Source organism: Austrofundulus limnaeus, unplaced genomic scaffold (assembly GCF_001266775.1).
Source record: "Austrofundulus limnaeus strain Quisiro unplaced genomic scaffold, Austrofundulus_limnaeus-1.0 Scaffold2, whole genome shotgun sequence".
Classification (NCBI taxonomy): domain Eukaryota; kingdom Metazoa; phylum Chordata; class Actinopteri; order Cyprinodontiformes; family Rivulidae; genus Austrofundulus; species Austrofundulus limnaeus.
This window is the reverse complement of record NW_013952404.1, coordinates 3,670,368-3,691,545: the sequence shown is the minus strand read 5'-3', so window position 1 is coordinate 3,691,545 and position 21,178 is coordinate 3,670,368. Positions and strand designations below refer to the sequence as shown.

Here is a 21,178-nt window from a genome sequence, read left to right as displayed (position 1 = left end):
TTCTTTCTTTCTTTCTTTCTTTCTTTCTTTCTTTCTTTCCTTCTTTCCTTCTTTCTTTCTTTCTTTCTGATCCCCATTAGTTGCAGGTTTTGCAGCTACTCTTCCTGGGGTCCACACATTAAACATAAAACAACACAAAATACATAGCATATTATAATTATAATAATATCATTTTAAACACAAAGCTAACCTCAACCCTTAACTAAGATAATCTAATATGCATCATTTGTCCTCTTGATGCAGAATATTGACATTACTAACTTCAGCAGCAGCTGGGTGGATGGTCTGGCGTTCTGTGCCGTCTACCACACGTACCTCCCCTCTCACATCCCGTACAGCACGCTAACCCTGGACAACAAGGTAGGATGTGTGCTCTGAATTACAGCTAGAACCGAGGCATTTTTAACATTTATATCTAATTTTTTTTTTTTTTTGCTTTTTTTATAGAAGGAGAATCTGAGTTTGGCATTTAAAACTGGAGAGAGTGTAGGGATTTCCCCATCTCTGGTAAGATTTTTACTCCCTTTTAACAAACATTAAACGTCGGTTTGTGTTTAAATTCATACACTTGGGAGAAATACTTGTTCGACAGACGGTGGATGAGATGCTGAGAGTGGGCGGACCTGACTGGCAGAGGGTCCTGAACTATGTGGAGAGCATCTACCGACACTTTGAGATGTGACCGCAGGAGGTACACGCAAACAATCCCAAAGTCATACGAAAGGACTATAACAAGAAAAGTATGTTTTCACAATACTTGCTCCATCTGCTTTGCTCTCGGTGGCAGTAAACGATAAGTTCAGTTTTTATTTTTCTGGCATGATGATAAACTGAAGATTATCTCAAAAATAGGTAAAACAATGGTCAAAAGCCTGCATAAGCCAGACACTGAGACACAGATATTTATAAACTGTGGCATTTTAAATTCCAATGTGACTTAAGGGATAGTAGAATCAAGGTAGTGCATTGAACACAATCAACCACAAAGGAGCAGAAAGAAGAGGATGTGAGGACGAATGTTCCTTCCTTATGGACAAACAGATTTACAGAAGGTTGCTTTTAGTTGCCTTCTCTTAAAGGTTCTCATTGCAAACTGTAAACTGAAACAAAAATAAAGCATCCATGACTACATCAGATGGTGCCGTTTGAAGGAGTTTTCTCCAGTAGTTGTCTCGATAAACTGATAGGCTTTGTTTACATTGAATGTGGACCTGCCTTTTAGAATTGCCTAAGTCCAACAAAAACCACAAGGAAGGTTGTTTCACGTGACTGACCTCCAGTCGGCTGGCTGTAGTCTGTTCAGGTCAACAAATATGGCTGAATCAGAAACATGTAGAGTCTCTAAGATGTTCAAATCCCATCTGCATATTTTACTCAACAAATCCAGTCATAAGTACATACCAGTATTACAAAATCTCCATGTGTTTTCTATGGGCATTGCCATTTTTTTTTACCTATTAGTCACTTAAGCAGTTTCCAAAGGGAAGAAAAAAACAAATTTTGCCTGCAGATTTTGATTTTAAGAACACATTACCCCTCCAATAAAATAATAATAAAAAAGTACAGATTTTGCTTCTTTGACACTGCAATGAGTAGTTTTATTAGCAAGTTTTGTTTTTCATAAGGAGGGTGTTAAATTGCTCTTAATGTCTCAACACTGGTACTTCATTGTATGGCTCATTATTTAACTGATCAAAATGTTGGATTTTTTTTCTGTTTTTATATGTGATGCATTTTGAGAATTCTACCTTTTTCTCGACCTGAAGCACCTTGTAGATGTGGTCCTTCACCAGCTCGACTTTCACATTCACTGAAAAAACTTGATAGGCATACAGCTGCAGCCTGAAAAACATCTATCTTTAGTTCACAAAAAAATAAACCACAAACACACAAAAGTGCCTTCATGTGTACCAGCACTGGTTAGATGATTCAGTTGTGCACCTAAAGAATGATAGCGCAAAACCAAGCACAAGCCCACACAAGCATTCACGTCCAATTTCACCATCCTCTCACCTCTTATCTGCTTTCTCGCTGATACWCGGCTGATGTTGCTAAAACATGTTTGTAGCCAAAGTTTAACGTGTCCAAATCTGGACACTGTTCGCTGTAAAATATGTTGATATGTGTGAAAAGATTGTCCCAAAGCAATAAACTGTTAAACTATGGTTGCAAGTATTGTGTAATCATTTCTTGTTCATGTTTAAGAGCTGAGCAAACTCACTTAAATGGATCAAAGTGAAGGAGCTCATGTTTGAAGTGTCGAGGCTCGTCTGCCCTCTGCTGGTGAGTTAGAGGTAATGCAGGTMTTTTTTGTAGCCGTGTCATTATGTTCCACAGCAAAACCCTTTTTGTCACTGCCTCCTGCTTTAAACAAAGTCTGTGCTGGAYCCATAATTGCCACCTCTTATCCTGTTATGCTGTTATTTTTGTCTSCACCAGCTCTTTGTGGAACCTGTGTTTTTCTGTCACATTTATTCACAGCGAAGCAAACATTTGTGTCATCCTGTATTTTCGCTTTAAAGCATTCAGTGTCAGCTTTTTATTTACTTATTTCTATGATTGATTATTTACCATGAATGCATTTTGGATCCTGATTGCTCCCAGAGTTTTCTTAAAAAAAAAAAAAAAACAACAACCAAAGGAAACTTGCGAGTCTGTCATCTTTTGTTGTCATGAGATAATTAAAACGTCAGGCCCTGTTTACCACATTGCTGGTGTTGTCACAGACATTGTGCTGATGTTGAAGTCTAAAAACTGCTCAGGAAGGTTTCAAATTATCTAAAAAAAATTGACGCTGATTTAAGAGGAAACGTAATTTTAAGATAACAGATCTTAAAATTAAAAAGCTTAAAATTTCATGACATTTGCAAGGCAAAGTTTAAAAACAGATTGTGTGATCAGGYAGCTCTCAGATTATTGGTTGTGGATGACCCTCGGCGACCCCTACTCCAAATCTCACTGTGACATCTGTAAATCTGACTGAGTTTTGTTCTTTCTAAAAGCAGTTATCTGGCAGCCGTCTTGACTTCAAAGATAGTTAGTTGTAGCTTTACATCCAGCCTTTATTCTATGAGAGCTTCATTAAMATCTGCCTACAGGGGTTGAGATATTTTGCTAACAGGACAAACATATGCACCAACAAGAGCGAGAACATGAACACCCTTTGACCTCAGGGTTGCGTGCGTTTAGATACCACAGATACTTTTTCTTAGTATGAACACAATAACGCTTMGACGGGACTGGGACTTGGCAGACTCCGAATAAAAAGATGAGCCTCGCCCCTCTGGGTAAAGGTAATCAGATCATGAGAGCATCCCTGAYAATGARTGTGCGTTTGTGAACCTGGGAGTTGACGTCGGGACGAGAGGTGGAGTTCTGTCACCTGCATGCAGGCAGCTTCAGTTACACACGGCTGTCAGTTTAGGGTGTGAAACCGAAGCTGAACGTGTGACTGAGATCCCAGCCGATTTGGACAACATGAACAGGATCTGGATCTTCGTTTTTTTGTCTCTTTGTGTTTCTGGTTTGACGCAACGTTCGTCCAAGTAAGTTCCATYGAATGCAGCGCCTCATTTTAGCTTTGAACAGTGGTTAATTACTTTATCAATGCAATGCACACTATTGTGATTCGTTTCCCATCCAAGTCATCTCAACTTTGCCATGCTTCTCCTCCTGCATAYTTTGTCCTAGAGCTGCCATTGTAATTTATATCTGTAAAGCTCCTGTGCCAAATGATGGCTATGCCTTTTGGTGCCTGTAAAACGTATAGTTTATGAAATATTAATGTTTAATGAATTATAATGGCAGTCAATGGAGCCTTGTATTGGTCCAATATTGCCCCATGCTGTACTCAATTTGGTACTGCACCATAGTTTTTTTAATATTTATTCTCAATAGTTCAGTGTTTACAATACTAATATGATTGTGTTTTGATGTTTTACTATAATATTGTTTTAATACTGCTCGATTGTTGTAATATTATGCATTTTTGTGTCAATAATTGTATTGGCAATGTGGCGGCTTTCTGCACACATACAAACCAAACCCTGCCACCATCTTCTACCACAACTCCACTGGTCTAATGGTCTATGTCATGGACTGTCATGTGGGAGATCAGGGTTCAAAACCCAGCTAATGCAACCTTAACAAAAAATCTCTTCAAAYTTCATATTGTCACATAATTACCTTAAACACAAACACCTGCTGAYGTGACARGCACAAGCTGGTATAGAAAACACATTTGAACTTGGTCAAAGTTCTTTCTGCAAGTCCAATGCTGCAGGCAATGACATGCTACATAGCAATGCACATTTGTTTTTACATCGTAAAAACCCCTGTCTAGTTATTATTATTTTTTGTCTTTCCTAGTACCTCCTTGTTTCTGATCACAGCTCCAGAGGTCGTACATGCTGCCACACCCACTCCCTTGGCTTTCACCGTTTTTACTAACTTCTCTGGCCAAATACAAGCTGAGGTGACACACAGAGACACAAAAATAAGTCAAACGGAGAACTTTCAAGGAGGTGAAACTATAATRCCACAGATTTATTTTTACTTGATAAATTGTAGCAGCATCTAAAAACCTGCTGTTTTGTTTTAAAGGTTTGACCAGGATCCTCACACTTCCTCCTGTACGTACAATGCATTGTCCCCATTCATAAATCCTCATCACAGCTCTAAACAACTGTTTCAGTCTAAAGTCTAATCATGTGGCTGGTCATTTCCACAGTTTCCGTCCTCCTTAGCTTCAAATTCTCCGTTAAATCTGACAGTTTTCGGCTACAGGGAGAACAGCCTGATTTTCACCACCACCACCAGCCTCACCTTCAACCTTAAGAACGTCTTCTCCTTCATTCAAACCGACAGATCTCACTACAGACCGGGGGACACCGTCAGAGTCAGAGTTGTGTCGGTCCAGTTTGACATTAAGCCATACAGAGGCACAGTGGAGATGTCTGTGCTGGTACCGAGAACACAACCAGAGGAAATCCAGAGATCTGATATATTTATTACCTGTTTGGTAAAAGTCTGGACTGATGTGTTTTTATCACGTAGGATCCAAACGGGGTGATTGTGGACCGGTGGAACGCCACAGAGAATCTGGGGATTTTCTTGAAAGAGTTCAGTTTGTCCCAGGTGTCTCCGTTTGGACAGTGGATGATCACAGCAACAGTGAATGTAGGTTTGAAAACTTTTTATTTTTATTTCAGTAGTAGTTTCAGTTCCAAATTATCAAAACTAATGTTTTTTCATCCTTCTCACAGGGGGTCACTGATGAGAAAAGATTCATTGTGGAGGACCGTGACAACGCATCTACTGGTAATACTGGGCAGTATTACCTTTTTTGTTAAATGCACACATTAAATTCTATTTTGTTTTAGGTTTATTTTCACTGCAGTTTGCATTTTATTATGACTTCAGAGTACCTGTCCATTCTGTGTACTTTTGCACAGATTCCACCTACCTTCTGTTTCACGAGCAATTTAATTTGTCGAATAAAAGACAAAATTCACAAATTGCAAAATAAAATACACATATTTAATKTTTTTAACACTGATTTGAAATTATCCATAATTATTCTAGCAATGCTTTARTTGTCATGCCTTGTTGAAAATTGCATAAAACCTATTTAGCGAGTTGTTTCGATGGCTAGAACAGCAGTGGTTGGTACTCAAACATGAGAGAACACTCAGTTGCCAAGAATATCTAAATGTGGTAAAATCTATTTCTAATGATTGCTTTTGCAGCTTTTCCTCCCTTTGATGTTCTGCTAAAGACTTTGTCACAAGTGCTTGTTGGGGAAAACATCTCAGGATCGGTGAGAACTTAGTAAGTTCAGTTTCAGTCTGTAAAGTCACAATTTTAAATCCAGCAGAACGTCTGTTTTGATTTATTTTTCTGTGGGCGGTGACGCTCTGTACCGACCTGCTGTTAGGACTGCATTCTTCTGCTTCGTTACACGAGCCACTCTTTTAAAAGTATTTCTAAGTATTTCTCCATACGTTTAAAAGTACATCTTCAACTTGTCATTCTCCCACTTTGGGACTTTCCACCCACACGCCTCACAAACGTTCCTGTGAATTATTTAATGTGTGTTGTACCTGCCGCAATTTTACACCTTGCTGTGCCAATTACACATTTATAATGTTATACTGAATAATTAATATACATTTATAATGTTGTACTGAATAATTAAATTTCTTTTAGTTACCCCAGTGGACAACCTGTACGAGGCACGTTGGTTGTTAAGGTCACTTCTGAACCTTTAAACATATCACAAACTAAAACGGTGAGATTTTAATGTATCTCTTCCTTGTTTATATAATTTTAAACACTAATTAAAGTCAAACTGAGCTCTAATGATGATTGTAATCACCCCTTTTAGATCTACGGATCCACAAATTTTTCCTTCAGCAGAGATCAGCTTCAGTTTTTATTCTCTTCGTCAGCATTTAGCATCAACAGCCTTGTTTTCCACATTACTGCCCAAGTTAACGACGTTATCACAGGTATGATAGATTTTATTCAGTAATGAATGTTTCAGTTGCAGCACCAGATGGATTTGGTTTTTATTTAAGGTTTAACTGTGAAAAAAAACGTTGAAGTCCACCTCGAGCGGGATAAATTCCACCTTACCTTCCTCAATTTTCCACCCTCCCTAAAGCCGTCCTTACACTTCTTTACAAATGTAAGTAAAATAGTTCTTAAAATATTTCGTTTTGTGTTGATTAAACTATTATTGCCGTCTTCTCTTGCACGCCTCAGCTCAGGATCAGCAGATACGACGGGAAGCCTCTGAGCCTGTTGGATTTAAATCACTCCGCTGTGGTTGAAGTCGCTCAGAAAACCTCGTTCCTGAACTCTGATCGTGTCACYCTCACACTTCCTGTACCGAAGGACGGCAACGTGCTCATCCAGTTTAAATTAGACGCTCAAGCGGAGATGCTTTTAATAGTGGTGAGTATCCTGAATCACCTCGTGGAAGTAAATCTTCCAGGTCGACGAGGATTCAGCTGCTTTGTTTCATGTGATGAGGGGAGGTTTCAGGAAAGTACAACACAGTGACACGTTTATTGCTGAGGAAATCCACAAGACGTTTAGATCATTTAGTCCTGGGTGTAAGAAGGCAGCCATCTGAGAGAACGTCTAGGTCAGATTTCAGGAATCCAACGGGACTCCTATTGTTTGTCTTACTTTTAAATCCAGGCCAAATTCCAGTCCAGTGAGGAAACCCTGAAGGTTTACAACAACTACTCCTCCTCTAGTGGTTCCTACATTCAGATCTACCCAGTCAGCACGTTACCTGCACAGGTACTGTGACTAGCATATTGTGTGTACAATAATTGATTTTACTCACACATACATCTAATATACTGTCCGACATTACTAACTTTCAGATTGGGTTACCATTTCAAATGAAAGTGGAGAGCACCTTCAAAGCAGCTACGTTTCACTTTGTGGTAAGTTTGCTGACATGAATCAGACATTAAAAGCAAAGCAACTACAGATTAAACAAACATTTTCATAACATTAATTACAAAGGTGTTAAGACTAGTAAAAGTTGTAAAGAGTGTTTAAAAATATGTATTTTTGAATTTWTAAAGTAATAAAAAGAAACTGCTGGAGTAAACTTTTTCCTCCTGCATCTTTTGAACAGTTCAGGATAACCTATAAAAAACCTTTATTTAGAAGCAGAATGTTGCAAAGCTTTTCTTTTAGCCACCATTGATTTAAAAAAAACTTTTAAATTTATATTTTAGTTATAGTTGCTTTTCAAGTAAGTATTTGATTTATAGACAAAATGTTCACGCAAGAAAGTGGAGCTTAGTGTCATGATATAAATARAAATAAATGTGACCAATAGATCTTTTGCATATTTCAGACATAATGCATGCACGGTTTTCAGGCATTCACCKKAAGTAAGGGGGATTATTTGCTGTATGAGTCGAATGTTTACATTCCTTCCAACGATAGCAATGGCGAAAAGTGACTTTTGTAGYGTGTATAATTGTTCGAGGCAACGTGACAGAGTAAAAGAAAAAGGAGAAGCTTTCTCCTTTTACTAAATTCGTCTAGGAAAGTCGAGCAAAGCCGCTACAAGAAGAAAGCTGTGGCTCAATGAGCTTTGCCGTCACGACTTCACTCTGACAAAAACAGTAAAGTGTGTAATCAAAAATAAATAAATAAATCAGTCTAAAGTTCAGCAAGTTTTGGTGTGAGAAGTTCTATGACATCGACACAAACGTTTGATTCTGACTCTTGAGTCAAATGTTAGATGAAAACAAGACAAGAAMAACTAACTAACCCTGCTGGGCGTTCACAAAAGGCCTGGAGGATTTCACCACTGTCARTCAGTGCAATGACCGCTCCATAGTTCTGTTGCTTCATGCTTGCTTTGGCTTTAGCAYGTATGACAGCAGTGCCACAAACACTAACACTGAACGTGGCCATCTTTAAAAACGTGTAGGCTTTCGCCAACTTCAACGGCCTTGTTTTGGTGATCATCTTTTTTGACACGGTGCCCCCCCCCACCACCGCTGCTTCACAATGACGTACTCCCCACAATTTTCTGAAACCACGCATCGGCATTACAACTCGCCATCGTCATCTCGCTCTTACAAGTCACATTCCCCCCTCACGTCCGGTGACTGTGGTGGCATTTCACCATCCAATCAAAGTGTTCGTTTCATGCGTGCTCTGTAATGTGCAAAAGGAGTATTACACAAAAGAAATTACAATTTGGTGTTTAAGATACACGTAGCATAAAATTTTAAATTTGCTTTTTGTCATCACTTGCAAATGTATTCCTTTACCAAAAAATATAACTATACCATAAATGTGTGAAAGATTTCTGCCTTTCATATGAAAACACAATGTTTTCCATATATATAAACATTTTAATCTACAATACGTTTAACCTTTAGTTGTGTATTTAGTCTAAAATAGAATATTTCTATTTGCTCCGACAAATGCTTCAAATATGTTTAGAAAAAACAATGCAGKATAAAATAAGTCCCTCCATAGATGTTGTGTTTTGCAGGTGCAGACAGAGGTAACGGTCCTAATTTTAAGAAGTTTGTCGTTCTAACACCTGTCTTGTGCTGCATTAATTCCAGGTGAGCTCTAAAGGTCAGGTGGTGGCTGCTGGAACAAAAAACGTCTCTTCTACTTTGGATCTCATACCGGCACCGTCCTGGTACCCCGAAGCGTGTTTCRCTGTCTTCTGCATCCTCTCAGACGGGGAGATAATCAGCGACACAGCACACATACCCTTCCATCAAAACAACCAGGTGTGACCATTTATTCAACTGAAGCCTTCTTAAATACTAATATAACTGATGGTGATCCAGCTGGTTGCGCAGGTGATAGTTTATTTTCTTGTTATTTGCAGTTGACTCTAAGCTGGAGCCGTGATCRGGCCCAGCCAGGTGAGCAGGTGTCGCTCACTGTGGCCGTCGGTGAGTCCAGGTTTCAAGCAGCACTCGTGGTAATGGAGAAGCAAAACGAGGCACCGCGGTCTTATATGGAGTTAAAAACGGAGCAGGTACCAGAACACTTTGGACTATAAAAAGCTCAAAGGTCAACTATTGTAATATAGTGCATCTGAAAATAGATCARAACTCAGAAGTATCTTTTAGGCTATTGTTTTGTTGACATGAAAAGAGAAGTATGTTCAGAAAACTAAACTTCAGTCTAACTTTAAAAAAGAACATCACTTGTTTGGACACAGTTTAATTTGCTTTATGAGACCTTTGTTTGTTTGATTACAAAAGAATCTCCCCGATTATCCTTAATCTCTTAGCAAGGTTTTTTTGGCCGTGAGGTGCTGTGAGAGTAACGGAGTGGGACCACAAAACCAGTGTAACAAATCTGCCTGCTTTGTTGGGAGGTAGCTCGTTTTTCTAGGAGCTGGAAACTTTAGAGTTTTGGCTGCAGGAGCTGAAGGTTATTTATGGTTTTTAAACGGCAGTAAGAGTTTACATCTTTAGATTTCCAGATATCRTATGCCATATATTGTGATATAGAACAAAACATTTAAAAAAATGTTCCTCAGGCAAAGCCAAGGCAGAGACTTTTTTAAAAGATTATATCTTTTACATATTAAAATGCTTAAAGGGAAAGTTTTATTGTTTTTGGTGGTATTGTGTAGAGTAGTTTTGAGCAGTCAGTATCTTACCTGTTGCACATGGCAGATAAGGTGATCTCAGTATGGAGAATCAATGATMATTTTTATGGTGGTATTTAAGGTAACCACTACTCAGAGCAGGGGTCAAATTTAATTTGTTTTTTAATTGGCTTTTTGACTCCCTTGTTCTCTGAAATCTGAGATGGTTCTGATTTGTCTGCTGCAGGTAAGATACCAACTAGTTATAACTACTCCACAGAATGCTTATAAACTAACAGCTTATGTTTTAATACAATAACACACAACCGTTTTAGGCGTCTTCATTTCTCTCATTATGCAGAGATGTAATCTTAAGATGATGACCAACGCATTATTGAATGAGAAAATACAACCAGATGGACCTAAAAACGGTAAATGTTACTCCTTTTTATAGTGATTTTTTTCTTTACGTTTTTTTAAGCTCGTTGAGCTAATTTCACAAATCCAATTCTTCCTCACATGTCAAATGCACATAATGTTAACTTATTTTCTCTTTTTGGGATGGCTTTCAGATTGTGATGATGGTCTAATTATTGAGAAATACTGGAGCCAGTGGATTGGCACCAGTGAATCACTTCTGTGGTTTGACTCTAATGTCAGGTAGGAGTTTAAAAGTTCACATTGTGGATGAAGGGTTTGCTGTTCAGTTGATGTTTCAAAACATGCTTTTTTTCATTCACGTGTTTCAGTGAGAAGAACTGGACCAGTGGGAAAATAGCAGTTCCTGATGGTGTCGATTCCCTTGAGGCTTTAGCACTTGTGATGTCCGAGAACCTGGGTTTGAGTTTCACCCCGGTACCTCTCAAGGTAACCGAACCCTTCAACTGGTCTCAGTTGGCCAGAAATGTTTCTCAAACCACATGTCTTAAAACGTAGACACACAATTTTCTAATCTTGTTCCATAACTTGTTGTGTTTGTTGCTTTTCTTTTGTCGWTGACAGCTGAGCATATCCAAAGATTTCTCCTTGTATTTTATCCTCCCTCCATACGCCATCAGACGAGAGGAAATCGTGCTGGAAGTAAACGTAACCAACCATTTGGACCATGACATTGAGGTATGGATAAAATGTATGCCAGCTAAAGTAAAACTAGTTAATCATATTGGTATTACCTTCCTTTTTTTAAAATCCTAAATCCTTCCTGTAAAACAATTTTCATATGTTTTAGGTCATCGTGTATATTGCGCAGACTGAGGCCTTTGAGTTTGTTTTGACGGAGCGACGTAACACATCTGTTATAAACGCCCAAAAACTAATTTTGGGAAGTCATCAGACGGCGTCATCCTTATTCCCTATAAGGCTGTTGGCTTTGGGCGAGAAGRACATTTCTGTGGTTGCTTTATCTGCAGAGGCCTCAAACAGCTTTACTCAGAGAATTATGGTGAAGGTATGGCATGTACAAGTAAAAGATTGGATTTAACAAGCCAGGGAAAAGGAAAGAGATGTGACTTTTTACTAAACCACATTAAAGAGTGATAACTGTGGACTTCTTTGATGTTCTCGTAGCCTGAAGGAGTGGAACAGTTCAGCTCACAGACTCTGTTCCTGGAGCTGGCAGAAAACCCAAACGGTCCCAGATCTGTTTCCTTCTCTTTTCCACCAAACGTGGTACCAGGAAGCCTGAGGGCCCAAATAGCACTGGTTGGTACGTCTACCATTCAAACACCCTTAAGTGCCAGACTCTGGGTCGTTACAATTGAATGGTTTCTGTGCTCGATGTGGGAAAAAGCTTTCTTGTGTTGCACAGGTGATATCCTGGCTCTGTCCATCGAATACTTGGACTCACTGGTTCAGATTCCCACTGGGTGTGGGGAGCAGAACATGATCCGCTTTGCTCCAAGTGTGTACGTTCTCCAGTATTTAGACAAGTCGATGCAGGATGACCCCGAGATCAGGAGCAAAGCGTTGAGCTACGTAACGGCAGGTAATCTGCCTTTTACATCCTAAATTGTTTTCACTGACTGTGTTTCACATAACCTGCTTCATGTGATAGACRTGTGCCGGTCAAGCCACAAGGTTTATTTTAGGATTGTTTATATTATAAATTTTCACTGTAGGTTATCAGAATCAACTGTCCTTTCAACGAGACGACGGTTCCTTTAGTGCTTTTGGACGAAACGACTCTTCYGGTAGCATATGGTGGGCCACCAATTCGGCGCATATTTGAACACAATCTGTCACTTAGATCAGAGATCTGAGCCTCTGATGCTTCTGTTCTCTTCCCTTTGTCACACCAGGTTAACAGCATTTGTGCTGCGGTGCTTCATTCAGGCTCAGCCCTACATGCAAATAAATGGGAGCATCCTGACCGGTGCCATGAGGTGGCTCCTGAAACATCAAGGGCCCAAAGGGGAGTTTGTTGAGGTCGGCAGAGTCCTCCACACTGAGATGCAGGGAGGGCTGGACGAGGACTCGGTGGCCCTCACCGCTTACGTGCTGCTGGCCTTTCTGGAGGAAGAGGCTTACTCTGTGAGTCAAAAGAATTKGTGTGTTTCAGTCAAAATAGCTGAATATGTTGCGAAACGGGCCTAAAACCTGTAGGAAACTTTGCTTTATCTTTTTTAAAGGTCATGTATGAAAGCAATGTATCTCTGGCCCTGAGGTACCTGGAGACCAAAGCGTCCAGTGGTTCAATCCGCAGCAACTACAGCCTGTGTTTGGTGGCGTACGCTTTAGCTCTGGGCAAAAGTCCTATAGCTGCAAAAGTGCTCTTGGAGCTCAGCAGGAGAGATGACTACACAGGTGATTATCTTACAGTTTTGTGATCAGACTTTTAGAAGTCAMCTGATTCTGGTGAAGGATCTTTAGATACTGTAGAAACCAGGATCAATGGATGATTCATGAAGCTAAACTGTTTGTCTTTGGCCCGTGGATATAAAAGCTTAATGTTCCATTTAATTAAATGAAATCAGATTAAATAAAACACAGAGGTTGGTTGTGATTTAGTGGTTAAGCCTTGGGGTCTGATGCAGATGAGTTTCAGAACTGCAATCTTAGTGAGCTTTCGATCGATAAACTGAATGTTTTCTCTCTAAAAGTAACACCTGTCCGACCAATATGTATATAGAATGCCCTGAAAAATAGGAATTACATTTTTAACATCTTTTACATGAACTACAACATTGTTCAAAAATTAATGTATTATTCTAGTKAAATCTTTTGGAGTCTTTGAAAAACGTACGAGTCTCAAAGTCCGACTTCCCACTTCAGAGTGGCGTTCCAGTTGAGTTTTCCAACTTTACAGCTAGGGCTGGGCCAAATGGCAGTAAAACTTATCATGATACAGTATATGTGTTTCATATCTGTCATTATCAATARTTATTGATTAGTTTTAGACAGCATTGGTCTGACTCTTGTCGAACTTAAAATATCTAAAATATTGCCAAAATGGTGGCATGACCTTTCCTCTTTTATCCACAATTTCCTCTTTTGTTTTTTTTTTCGTGATGGCCTCCCTTCTCCCCCTATAGCCATCCTCCACACCATTATTATGTTTTTTTTTATAATAATAGGAGAAAAAAAAGAAAAAAGTGAAATGCAATGAGAAAGAGTGAAAAAGAGATTAGAAGATATGTAAAATATATGTTGAGAAAACACAAGACAGCACACCGGACTTCTCGGCTCCACACCTACAAAACAAAGATAGCAAAACCACAGCAACAAAAAAGCNATTTCCTCTTGAGCTGTTGCCTCATTTTCTCCTTTCACTCCACGTCGTTCTTTTTTCATTTTAAGCAGTTATGAYGCACGGTGGAGAAACTGCTTCTGCACGTTACTCCACAGGGGTTTTTGCTAGCTTGCCTTGTTTAGCTGCAGGCTTTTAGTTGCTGGTGCTTTGTATTGACACCCTCTTCCTTTTTTAGGTGCCTCATTTCAGTGTAACAGCATCCTAAATCAACGGCATCCTAAATCAATAATTCATTTTATATTAACCCTATGATGGCAGACTGGTCCGGCAAGCTAGCACTTTATCACTCGAATGTGCCGACAAGAGGAAGAAAGAAACCCCGGTTTACACATTTCAAAATAAAGCTCAAGCGATTTTTTTTTTTTGCGGCCATTTGTCGTCTATTAACAGTTTGAAGCTTTTCTTTTAAAGGTGAATCTCATCTTTCCAGGTGTTATTTAGCTGAAAGGTTCTAGCTTATTTTATCAGAAATTTATCAACCCTAAGCAGTTAATAACCAGTGAAACTATTGAGATTATATTCAATGTGTTTTCTACTGATATTGAACATGTGTCTATTGCGATATATATTAAATTATCGCCTTATTAACAACTCAGAAATTCCAAATGTTTTCTGGCTTTGTGTTTGGTTTATTGTTTCCTGATGCAGATTGATATTTAAAATGGAAAAAACAAAGTGATCTAATCATTTAGTAAATAGTTGATCGTTGGTTAGAACCTAATGTTTTCAGCCGAATGAGCATAATGTCTTGTATTTCTTTTATTTTTTTAAAGATGATGTCATGATGTGGCTCTCCTCTGCTGGCCCGAGAGCACTTGATCAGCAGCCGGGCTCGACACAGATTGAGATGGCCTCGTACGTTCTGCTGGCCTTTTTTATGCGAGGCAGCTTTATTGAAGGGATCGCCCTTGTGAAGTGGTTAAGTACGCAGAGGAGCCATCTAGGAGGTTTTGGAACAACTCAGGTGAGACTTCACTGAAAACTTTTTATCGTGCGACACTAAATGGTTTTATCTATTTCAAATCTGGAATTAATAATGCAATATTCTACTTCTCCCCATCATGATAGTTTGAAAGAACATTCTTCAAATCTGTGTAGAGTTGTGAAATATGAGCGTAGCAATAATCCAGATGTGTTTTGCCTCTGTTTCCTGCAGGACACCGTGGTTGCTCTCCAGGCTCTGGCTTATTACGCAGCATTCAGTGGTGCTAATGCCATCGACCTGAAGTTCAACATTTCTTCCTCCAATTCTTCGTTTGTGTCACTGTTCTGGATCAACTCAACCAACTATCGAGCTTATCAAAGCCAAAAAGTAGCCAAACAACAAATGTTGGAAAAAAATGATGTTTTACATTTGCTGTTTTAAGTGGATAAAAAGCCTAAAAACTAAATATTTTGTTTTTTAGATTAATCCAGAAAAGGATTTACCTCTAAATATAAACATGGATGGAAGAGGCTTTGCCATATTTCAGGTATGAAGTAAAACCAACTAAAACATCTTAAGTAATATTATCCTTAAAAATGCATGAATCATTTTATGATACAGATTTTATTACAGTTTGCACTGAACCCCCTCTGAGCTGTAACGTTTCCATACTTTCATCATGTTTGGCTCCAAAGTTTGTTGACAGACTGTTTAAACCACCGGGGCACGCTCAGAATCAATTGATGACAACATGCATGATAACGTCTCCCAGCAGCACAGTGTCCCACATAATAAACGCTAAATCAAAACACCAAATGCAAATGTAGCGTGATAATTGACTCGCAGCAGTTAACATCTGGAATACAGACTGTCTACTTTTAGCACGCCCAGATTTGATCGCTCGGAGGGAAACTATGGGAACATTTAAACGCTTCTCTGTGTTCCGCGTTGAATCCTGAAGTGTTTTGTCCAAAACGCCCCTTTTTAATGTTCACCTTATACATAGTTTTTTTCTGTTATGCAGACTGAGTGCAGGAAGTGTCCGTTTTGGTACGTTTTCCATTTTTAACTGTTTCTATAAATGTATCCAGCTGAACGTTTTTTACAACGTGAAGAGTGAAAACCTGCTGCAGACCTCAGATGAGGATGCGTTCTCGTTAACGGCTAATCTCACCGACAGTGACACTGATCACATCACCATGTCTGTGTGCACAAGGTAAGCACTGATGATGTAACGTGTACTGAAAACATTCATCAGTCRTTCGGACCATTTTCWATTTCACGTAATCAAATTATTTTGTGTTAACCCTCTCTAGACTAAAAGCCAATCAGCCAGTTCCTCACACAGGTATGGTCATGCTGGATGTGGGCATGCTCAGTAGCTTCATTCTTCTCCCTGGAGCTGCAGTTGAAGCAGATTTTATCAAACGGGTGGACAGAACACCTAATAAAATCAGCCTGTATCTGAGTTCTGTAAGTCCTAAATGATCTTTTTTATTTTTATTTGTTTAAATGGAAACATTTGCAGTTTTTTTAAATTCAGTAAGTGAAAGTGGAAGGTCCATGCATTATTTATAGCTTTCAGCAGGGTGGCATCATAGTCTTAAAAACTCATAAATACTTTACTATTCAACTTTGCACAAACTGGCCATCATACTGTACTTGTAACTCAGTTTTTTTGCATCTTTTATAGGTCAACAAGTCTGAGGTTTGCATCAGACTGCCTCTGGTCAGAATTTACAAAGTGGCTCRTGTTCAGGATGCTTTGCTGCAGGTTTATGACTACTATGAACCCAGTGAGTCCAGCTGAGAAGCTCAATAATCTGCTGCGCACGTGACTATAACACAAAACTGACCATCATGTCATTTGGTTATTTTCCTTTTTTTTATAGCGAGGAAAACAACAAAAATGTACAACGCAGACTTTCTTCATAACAAGGACTCTTGTTCTTTCTGTGGTAAAACATGTGATCCCTGTCGACCGGGGATCACCATCACCGTCACCCCCTCAGTGTTGTCTCTCTCTGCCAGAGGAGCTTTCTACAGCCTGATYTGCTTGAGCCTGGGAGTCGCTGCTTTTCTTCTTGTTGTCTGATCATAATAATAACACGCAGCTGGTTCATAGATATCCTGTTTACAACAGGGACAAATGGTTGTAATATTTAGACTTTTATCTTGTTTTTATGATGAGGTGCACATGTGCCCTCTGCTGTTTACAATGTGTTTTTATTTTTATTTTTTTACAAGGAAGCCAMTGCAAAATATATTTGAAAGAGTTAATGTATTTAAAATATGTGTGATTCTTTTCATTTCATGCATTTCATTGTAAATCAAGCTAGTTTTTACATTTTTATTACATTGACTTGACCCTGAAAAGGAAGAAGCGTGTACAGAAAATGGATGGATGGATGGATGGATGGATATTTTAGGCTACCTTTTGTTTCCATACCGGTTTTGTATAGCTGGCAATAAAACAAGAGATTCATTTGAAACTACGTGTGTCCCGTTGTCAGTCTTTCAGCACAAAATACTGACACAGCCCGCTGACCGAAGATATATCAATATAAAATGGCTACAAAGGAGGGATTTTCTAATCTGCTTTCTAGATATTATCTGGCTAATAAGTTGTGAACCAGGTCCTAGAGGCAGAAATGGGAACGAGCTTTTGGAGATGATTTAATGTGAGACTTCGTTTACCTTCTCCCCTCTGCTTTGTCACATTACTGTTTGCTGGAGGAATGCCTATAGAAGTATGCAGAGTAAAAACACATCTGCAGATTGTTACCAGGTTTGACATGAATCCTATTATTATGAACGTTATTGTTAGAATTTGAAGCTACTTTGCTCAGTTTTTTTTTGCATGAGAAAACATTTTGTCCCACTGAATAATTATCTCAGCATTTAGCTGAATACATGCTGAACTAAAGCTAAATGTTACTCATGATTCATTCAGCACAGGGGACTTATATACAWATATATTGTTGTTGTTTTTAAGACTGGGTTTTGCTGGAAACTCATGTCTGTTTTTTATATTTTGCRTATTTTATAGACTCTGAGAGAATGCATTCCTTCTTGGAACACTAAAATGTTTTGCTCGTAAGCAAAACCAGACACAGGAAGGACAGTTGTAGGTGTTACACACAAACACAGTTAAGTCATTCACATAAACATGCTGACTTTTAGTTTGTTTTACTTATAGTTGGAATTTAAAGCTTGTGAATATTTCAGAAATGTTTCCTTTAAATTTGTATTGAACATGGATGTGGTAATTGTGGTGTGGTATTCACTTTCTTTAGATTTAGAAAGGAGGACTGTGAATGTTTTTATGTTTCTATGTTTTGATCAAACATACATCTTGTGTTCAGCTTATATTTAACATGGTTTAACAGCTGATCGACATCTCCATGAGAAATTCCATGAAGTCATTTACAAGGTTTGACTAAAACAGCCAGAGCTCCTTCCCTTCACGGCTCAAGATGATTTCACTTAAAAACGTTGGTGTGAAAGGCTGTGGATGATAAATGTTTCTTCAATTCATTCTAGCTCTTTTTTTGTATATAAGATATGACTGTAATGGTGTCAGCAGTGTTTTAACAAGATTTTTACCACACTTTGGCAACTATTTTCAGGCTTCACCCTACAGTTTTCATAAAATACTTCCAAGCTGCAGTTTGAGTTTACAAACACTAGATGTCAGACTTTGCATCCTAATAGTTGTAAATTCAAAGGTTGTGTAAGAAATTCTGGAAGAAAAAGATTTGCATAGCACACTATACATCTGCCATATGTTTTGAGTTAAAGTGGCTGAAGTACAGCAAGCAAGCAGCTCCAAGTCCTTTTTCCTTCCCTTTTTTTTTAAACAGTAAAAAGTCTTGTAGAAATGTTCAGGTTGGACTTTAAAGCTGCCAGGTCCATTTTGCTGGTAAGTGCTTCCTGGGAGTTTGTCTTTTGTTGAGACCAGTTGTCTACTTGAAGATCACATCTGGGTTTGAGGTTAATTATTTTRTTGCTTGTCAGAATTAGATTAAATAACTCCATTAATATCTTCCTTTTTGTCAGGAATCCTCAAATTCTTAACACTCTTACCCCCCCTCCCCCCCCAAACACACACACACACACACAAAGAGGTTTTTCAGGTTTCTAAGAGTAAATGGATGACATCATGGCTCCTGAATGCCACAGACTGATTGACTGTTTAGACCCACAACAAGACTCAGGTTAGAAAAGGTCATTTGTTCTGACCTTTAAATGTGTGTGTGAGTGTGTGTGTGTGTGTGTGTGGGTGGGTGTGTGGGTGTGTTTGCATGAGGGAGTGTGTGTACACACCTCACATTAATAATTTTCATAAGAGGAATCAAACATGGACAAGCTTGCATATCAGTTCATGTCAGGACACTATGTTTGATGAGTTCTCACTAAAACTAAACTAACTTTAAACCTTTAATTCTGCTTTAAAAAGTCCCAATCTTACTTTTAAAAGGAACAAAAACAGACTGGATGATTCAGAAAGTACTGAYTGGGTCATCTCCTGCTCAGGACAACACGTGTTTAAACAAATCACATGGATTTAAATCATTATTCAACTTATTGTACGTCTGTCGTGAAGACGAGGCAGCAAAGGAGATCATTGTTTAAAGGTTTATCTCCTTGAAAGACATGAAATATTTTAGTTGGGCTAAATATGGCAGAGAGTTTGGTAAAGTGTGTGTTTTGGGTACAATTAATTTTAAAAGCAGAGTTGGACTGGTTTGAGTTCCAGAGATGACGAGAGTCCCCATCACATCCAGTAAGCTGTGAACCCCCCACGGCTGCTGGAGTGGAGGAGTTACATAGAAAACTTTTAACTCCCCTGCTACGCTACCTAAACGCCTCCCCGTGTCGATTGAGACGAGTGATGCTAGTTTAGTTTGGCGAGCCGTGCTTCGCTCACTGTGGTGACTCATGGAAAATCCCTTTGAGCTTCCATCCCACCCAGAGGGAGARCATATTTATACAACCCCATGTGACCTCGTGCTGGCTGGGCCAGAGAGAAAAATCTGTCCTTGTCAAAGCGGAACTCCACAGCAGCACCAAAGTACCGATGGTCCTTTCTTTTTGAGTCTGCTGCAGAAAGATAACCTGATTTTTTTCACCRTGCTGGGGTCCAGTCTCAGGTAACAGACGGGCGGAGTCTGGCTCAGGGTTCCTCACTGTCAAAGATTTTGTTTGGGTGTCTGTATGCACAGGTGAGCGGTGTCTCCTTTGATGAGTCTTGGTGCGTCAGCAAAGAGTCATGGACACGTAACCATGTATTCATCTGTGAGATTTGTGTAAGTATGAGCTGCTACAGGCCCAAAAAGACAAACAACAAATTAAGAACACAAAACTGCTGCCTGGAAACAGACTCACAGCTGCAACTGGGACATTTCACCYACAGATGCTCAGGAAGGTTGATGAAGAATGTTAAACATTTAACCAAAACATCGATCTGAAATATCTCAGCAACTATTGAATAAACCAGAAAAAGTTTGTTCTGACATGCTGCCAAAAACAACCAGTTCTCATAATCCTTTGAAATATTGCTCAGTGTAATGAAGCACCAGACAAATTTTTATTAAACTCCCTAATTTGAGTCTGAATCCTCTCAAATTAAGTGAAATAATCTGCCAGTGGAATAMGACAATTGCACTTGGTTAGACTTCTAACAAGAGAAATAATCCAGCACGTTCTCTTCTTGCTTAATATATCAGTCTCAAAACAAATATGTTTTAGTTGAATAGTAGGACTTAGATGGACAACGTATGCCGTGWACAGCTGATTTAGTTTTGGAGTCTATCCAATTCAAGATTGTTGCAACAGCTAATCGRCATYAGCCAACACAAAGGAGGCAATAAATTAGTCAKTTTTACAGATATTGASCTAAAACTCATCCTTGCAAATWACATTATTTTCATGTTTAAACCAAACCGTTCATAATTTCTCAACATAAGACKATTTCGATCCCAAACTCTGACATGAAAGGAGGCGGGTGATACGCAGTCACTGYGGCACCATTCTAGGTTCAAATGGTGGAATTTCACTTCCTTTCAACCCTGCTTAGTTCAACAGAATCAATCTGTTTTTRTTATGGTGAAAAAGCCTCAGGGAGAATTATTTTTAAACGTTCCCGTCGTGTGATTGATTGGYTCATTCTGGCTCAGGAGGTCTTCTTGACTCAACGCTTCGGCGCTCCTTTTATCCTGCCTCACACTCTGAGGCATCCTTCTGTGAGTCCATCTGTCTCTGGGATTCATCTTTATGTGTTAAAGTTCAATAAAAGACTAGAACTTAAACAGTCTATGGACTCAAACTCGGAGTCTCTCACTGTGATGCTCTCTGAGTTTTCCGCTCATTTTTCACCTGGGTCAGGTTTTGCTACTCC

At 39.1% G+C, this 21,178-nt stretch overlaps 2 protein-coding genes across 2 annotated transcripts in view; both read left to right on the top strand.

Annotated features, from left to right (window-relative positions):
• Positions 1-2,165, top strand: part of si:ch211-195o20.7 (cytospin-A) — a 20,605-nt gene extending 18,440 nt beyond the window's left edge. Inside the window, exons 10-12 of the mRNA XM_014011207.1 lie at positions 244-360; positions 448-507; positions 593-2,165. Coding sequence (XP_013866661.1) covers positions 244-360; positions 448-507; positions 593-682 — 267 coding nt within the window. The 3' untranslated portion in view covers positions 683-2,165. The remainder of the gene's footprint in view (positions 1-243; positions 361-447; positions 508-592) is intronic.
• On the top strand, positions 688-17,141 carry cd109 (CD109 molecule). Its single transcript, XM_014011194.1, has 32 exons — positions 688-3,545; positions 4,369-4,523; positions 4,603-4,631; positions 4,730-4,963; positions 5,056-5,178; positions 5,265-5,319; positions 5,748-5,829; positions 6,208-6,289; positions 6,386-6,509; positions 6,579-6,688; positions 6,766-6,957; positions 7,207-7,311; positions 7,398-7,460; positions 9,117-9,290; positions 9,392-9,544; positions 10,467-10,536; positions 10,678-10,765; positions 10,855-10,972; positions 11,108-11,221; positions 11,334-11,552; positions 11,672-11,810; positions 11,913-12,089; positions 12,223-12,304; positions 12,403-12,634; positions 12,733-12,907; positions 14,627-14,817; positions 15,010-15,165; positions 15,260-15,325; positions 15,870-15,994; positions 16,095-16,251; positions 16,472-16,574; positions 16,671-17,141. Exons 1-32 carry the CDS (start codon positions 3,478-3,480, stop codon positions 16,871-16,873), a joined length of 4,164 nt encoding a protein of 1,387 aa, XP_013866648.1. The 5' UTR covers positions 688-3,477; the 3' UTR covers positions 16,874-17,141.
• The last annotated feature ends 4,037 nt before the right edge of the window (positions 17,142-21,178 follow it).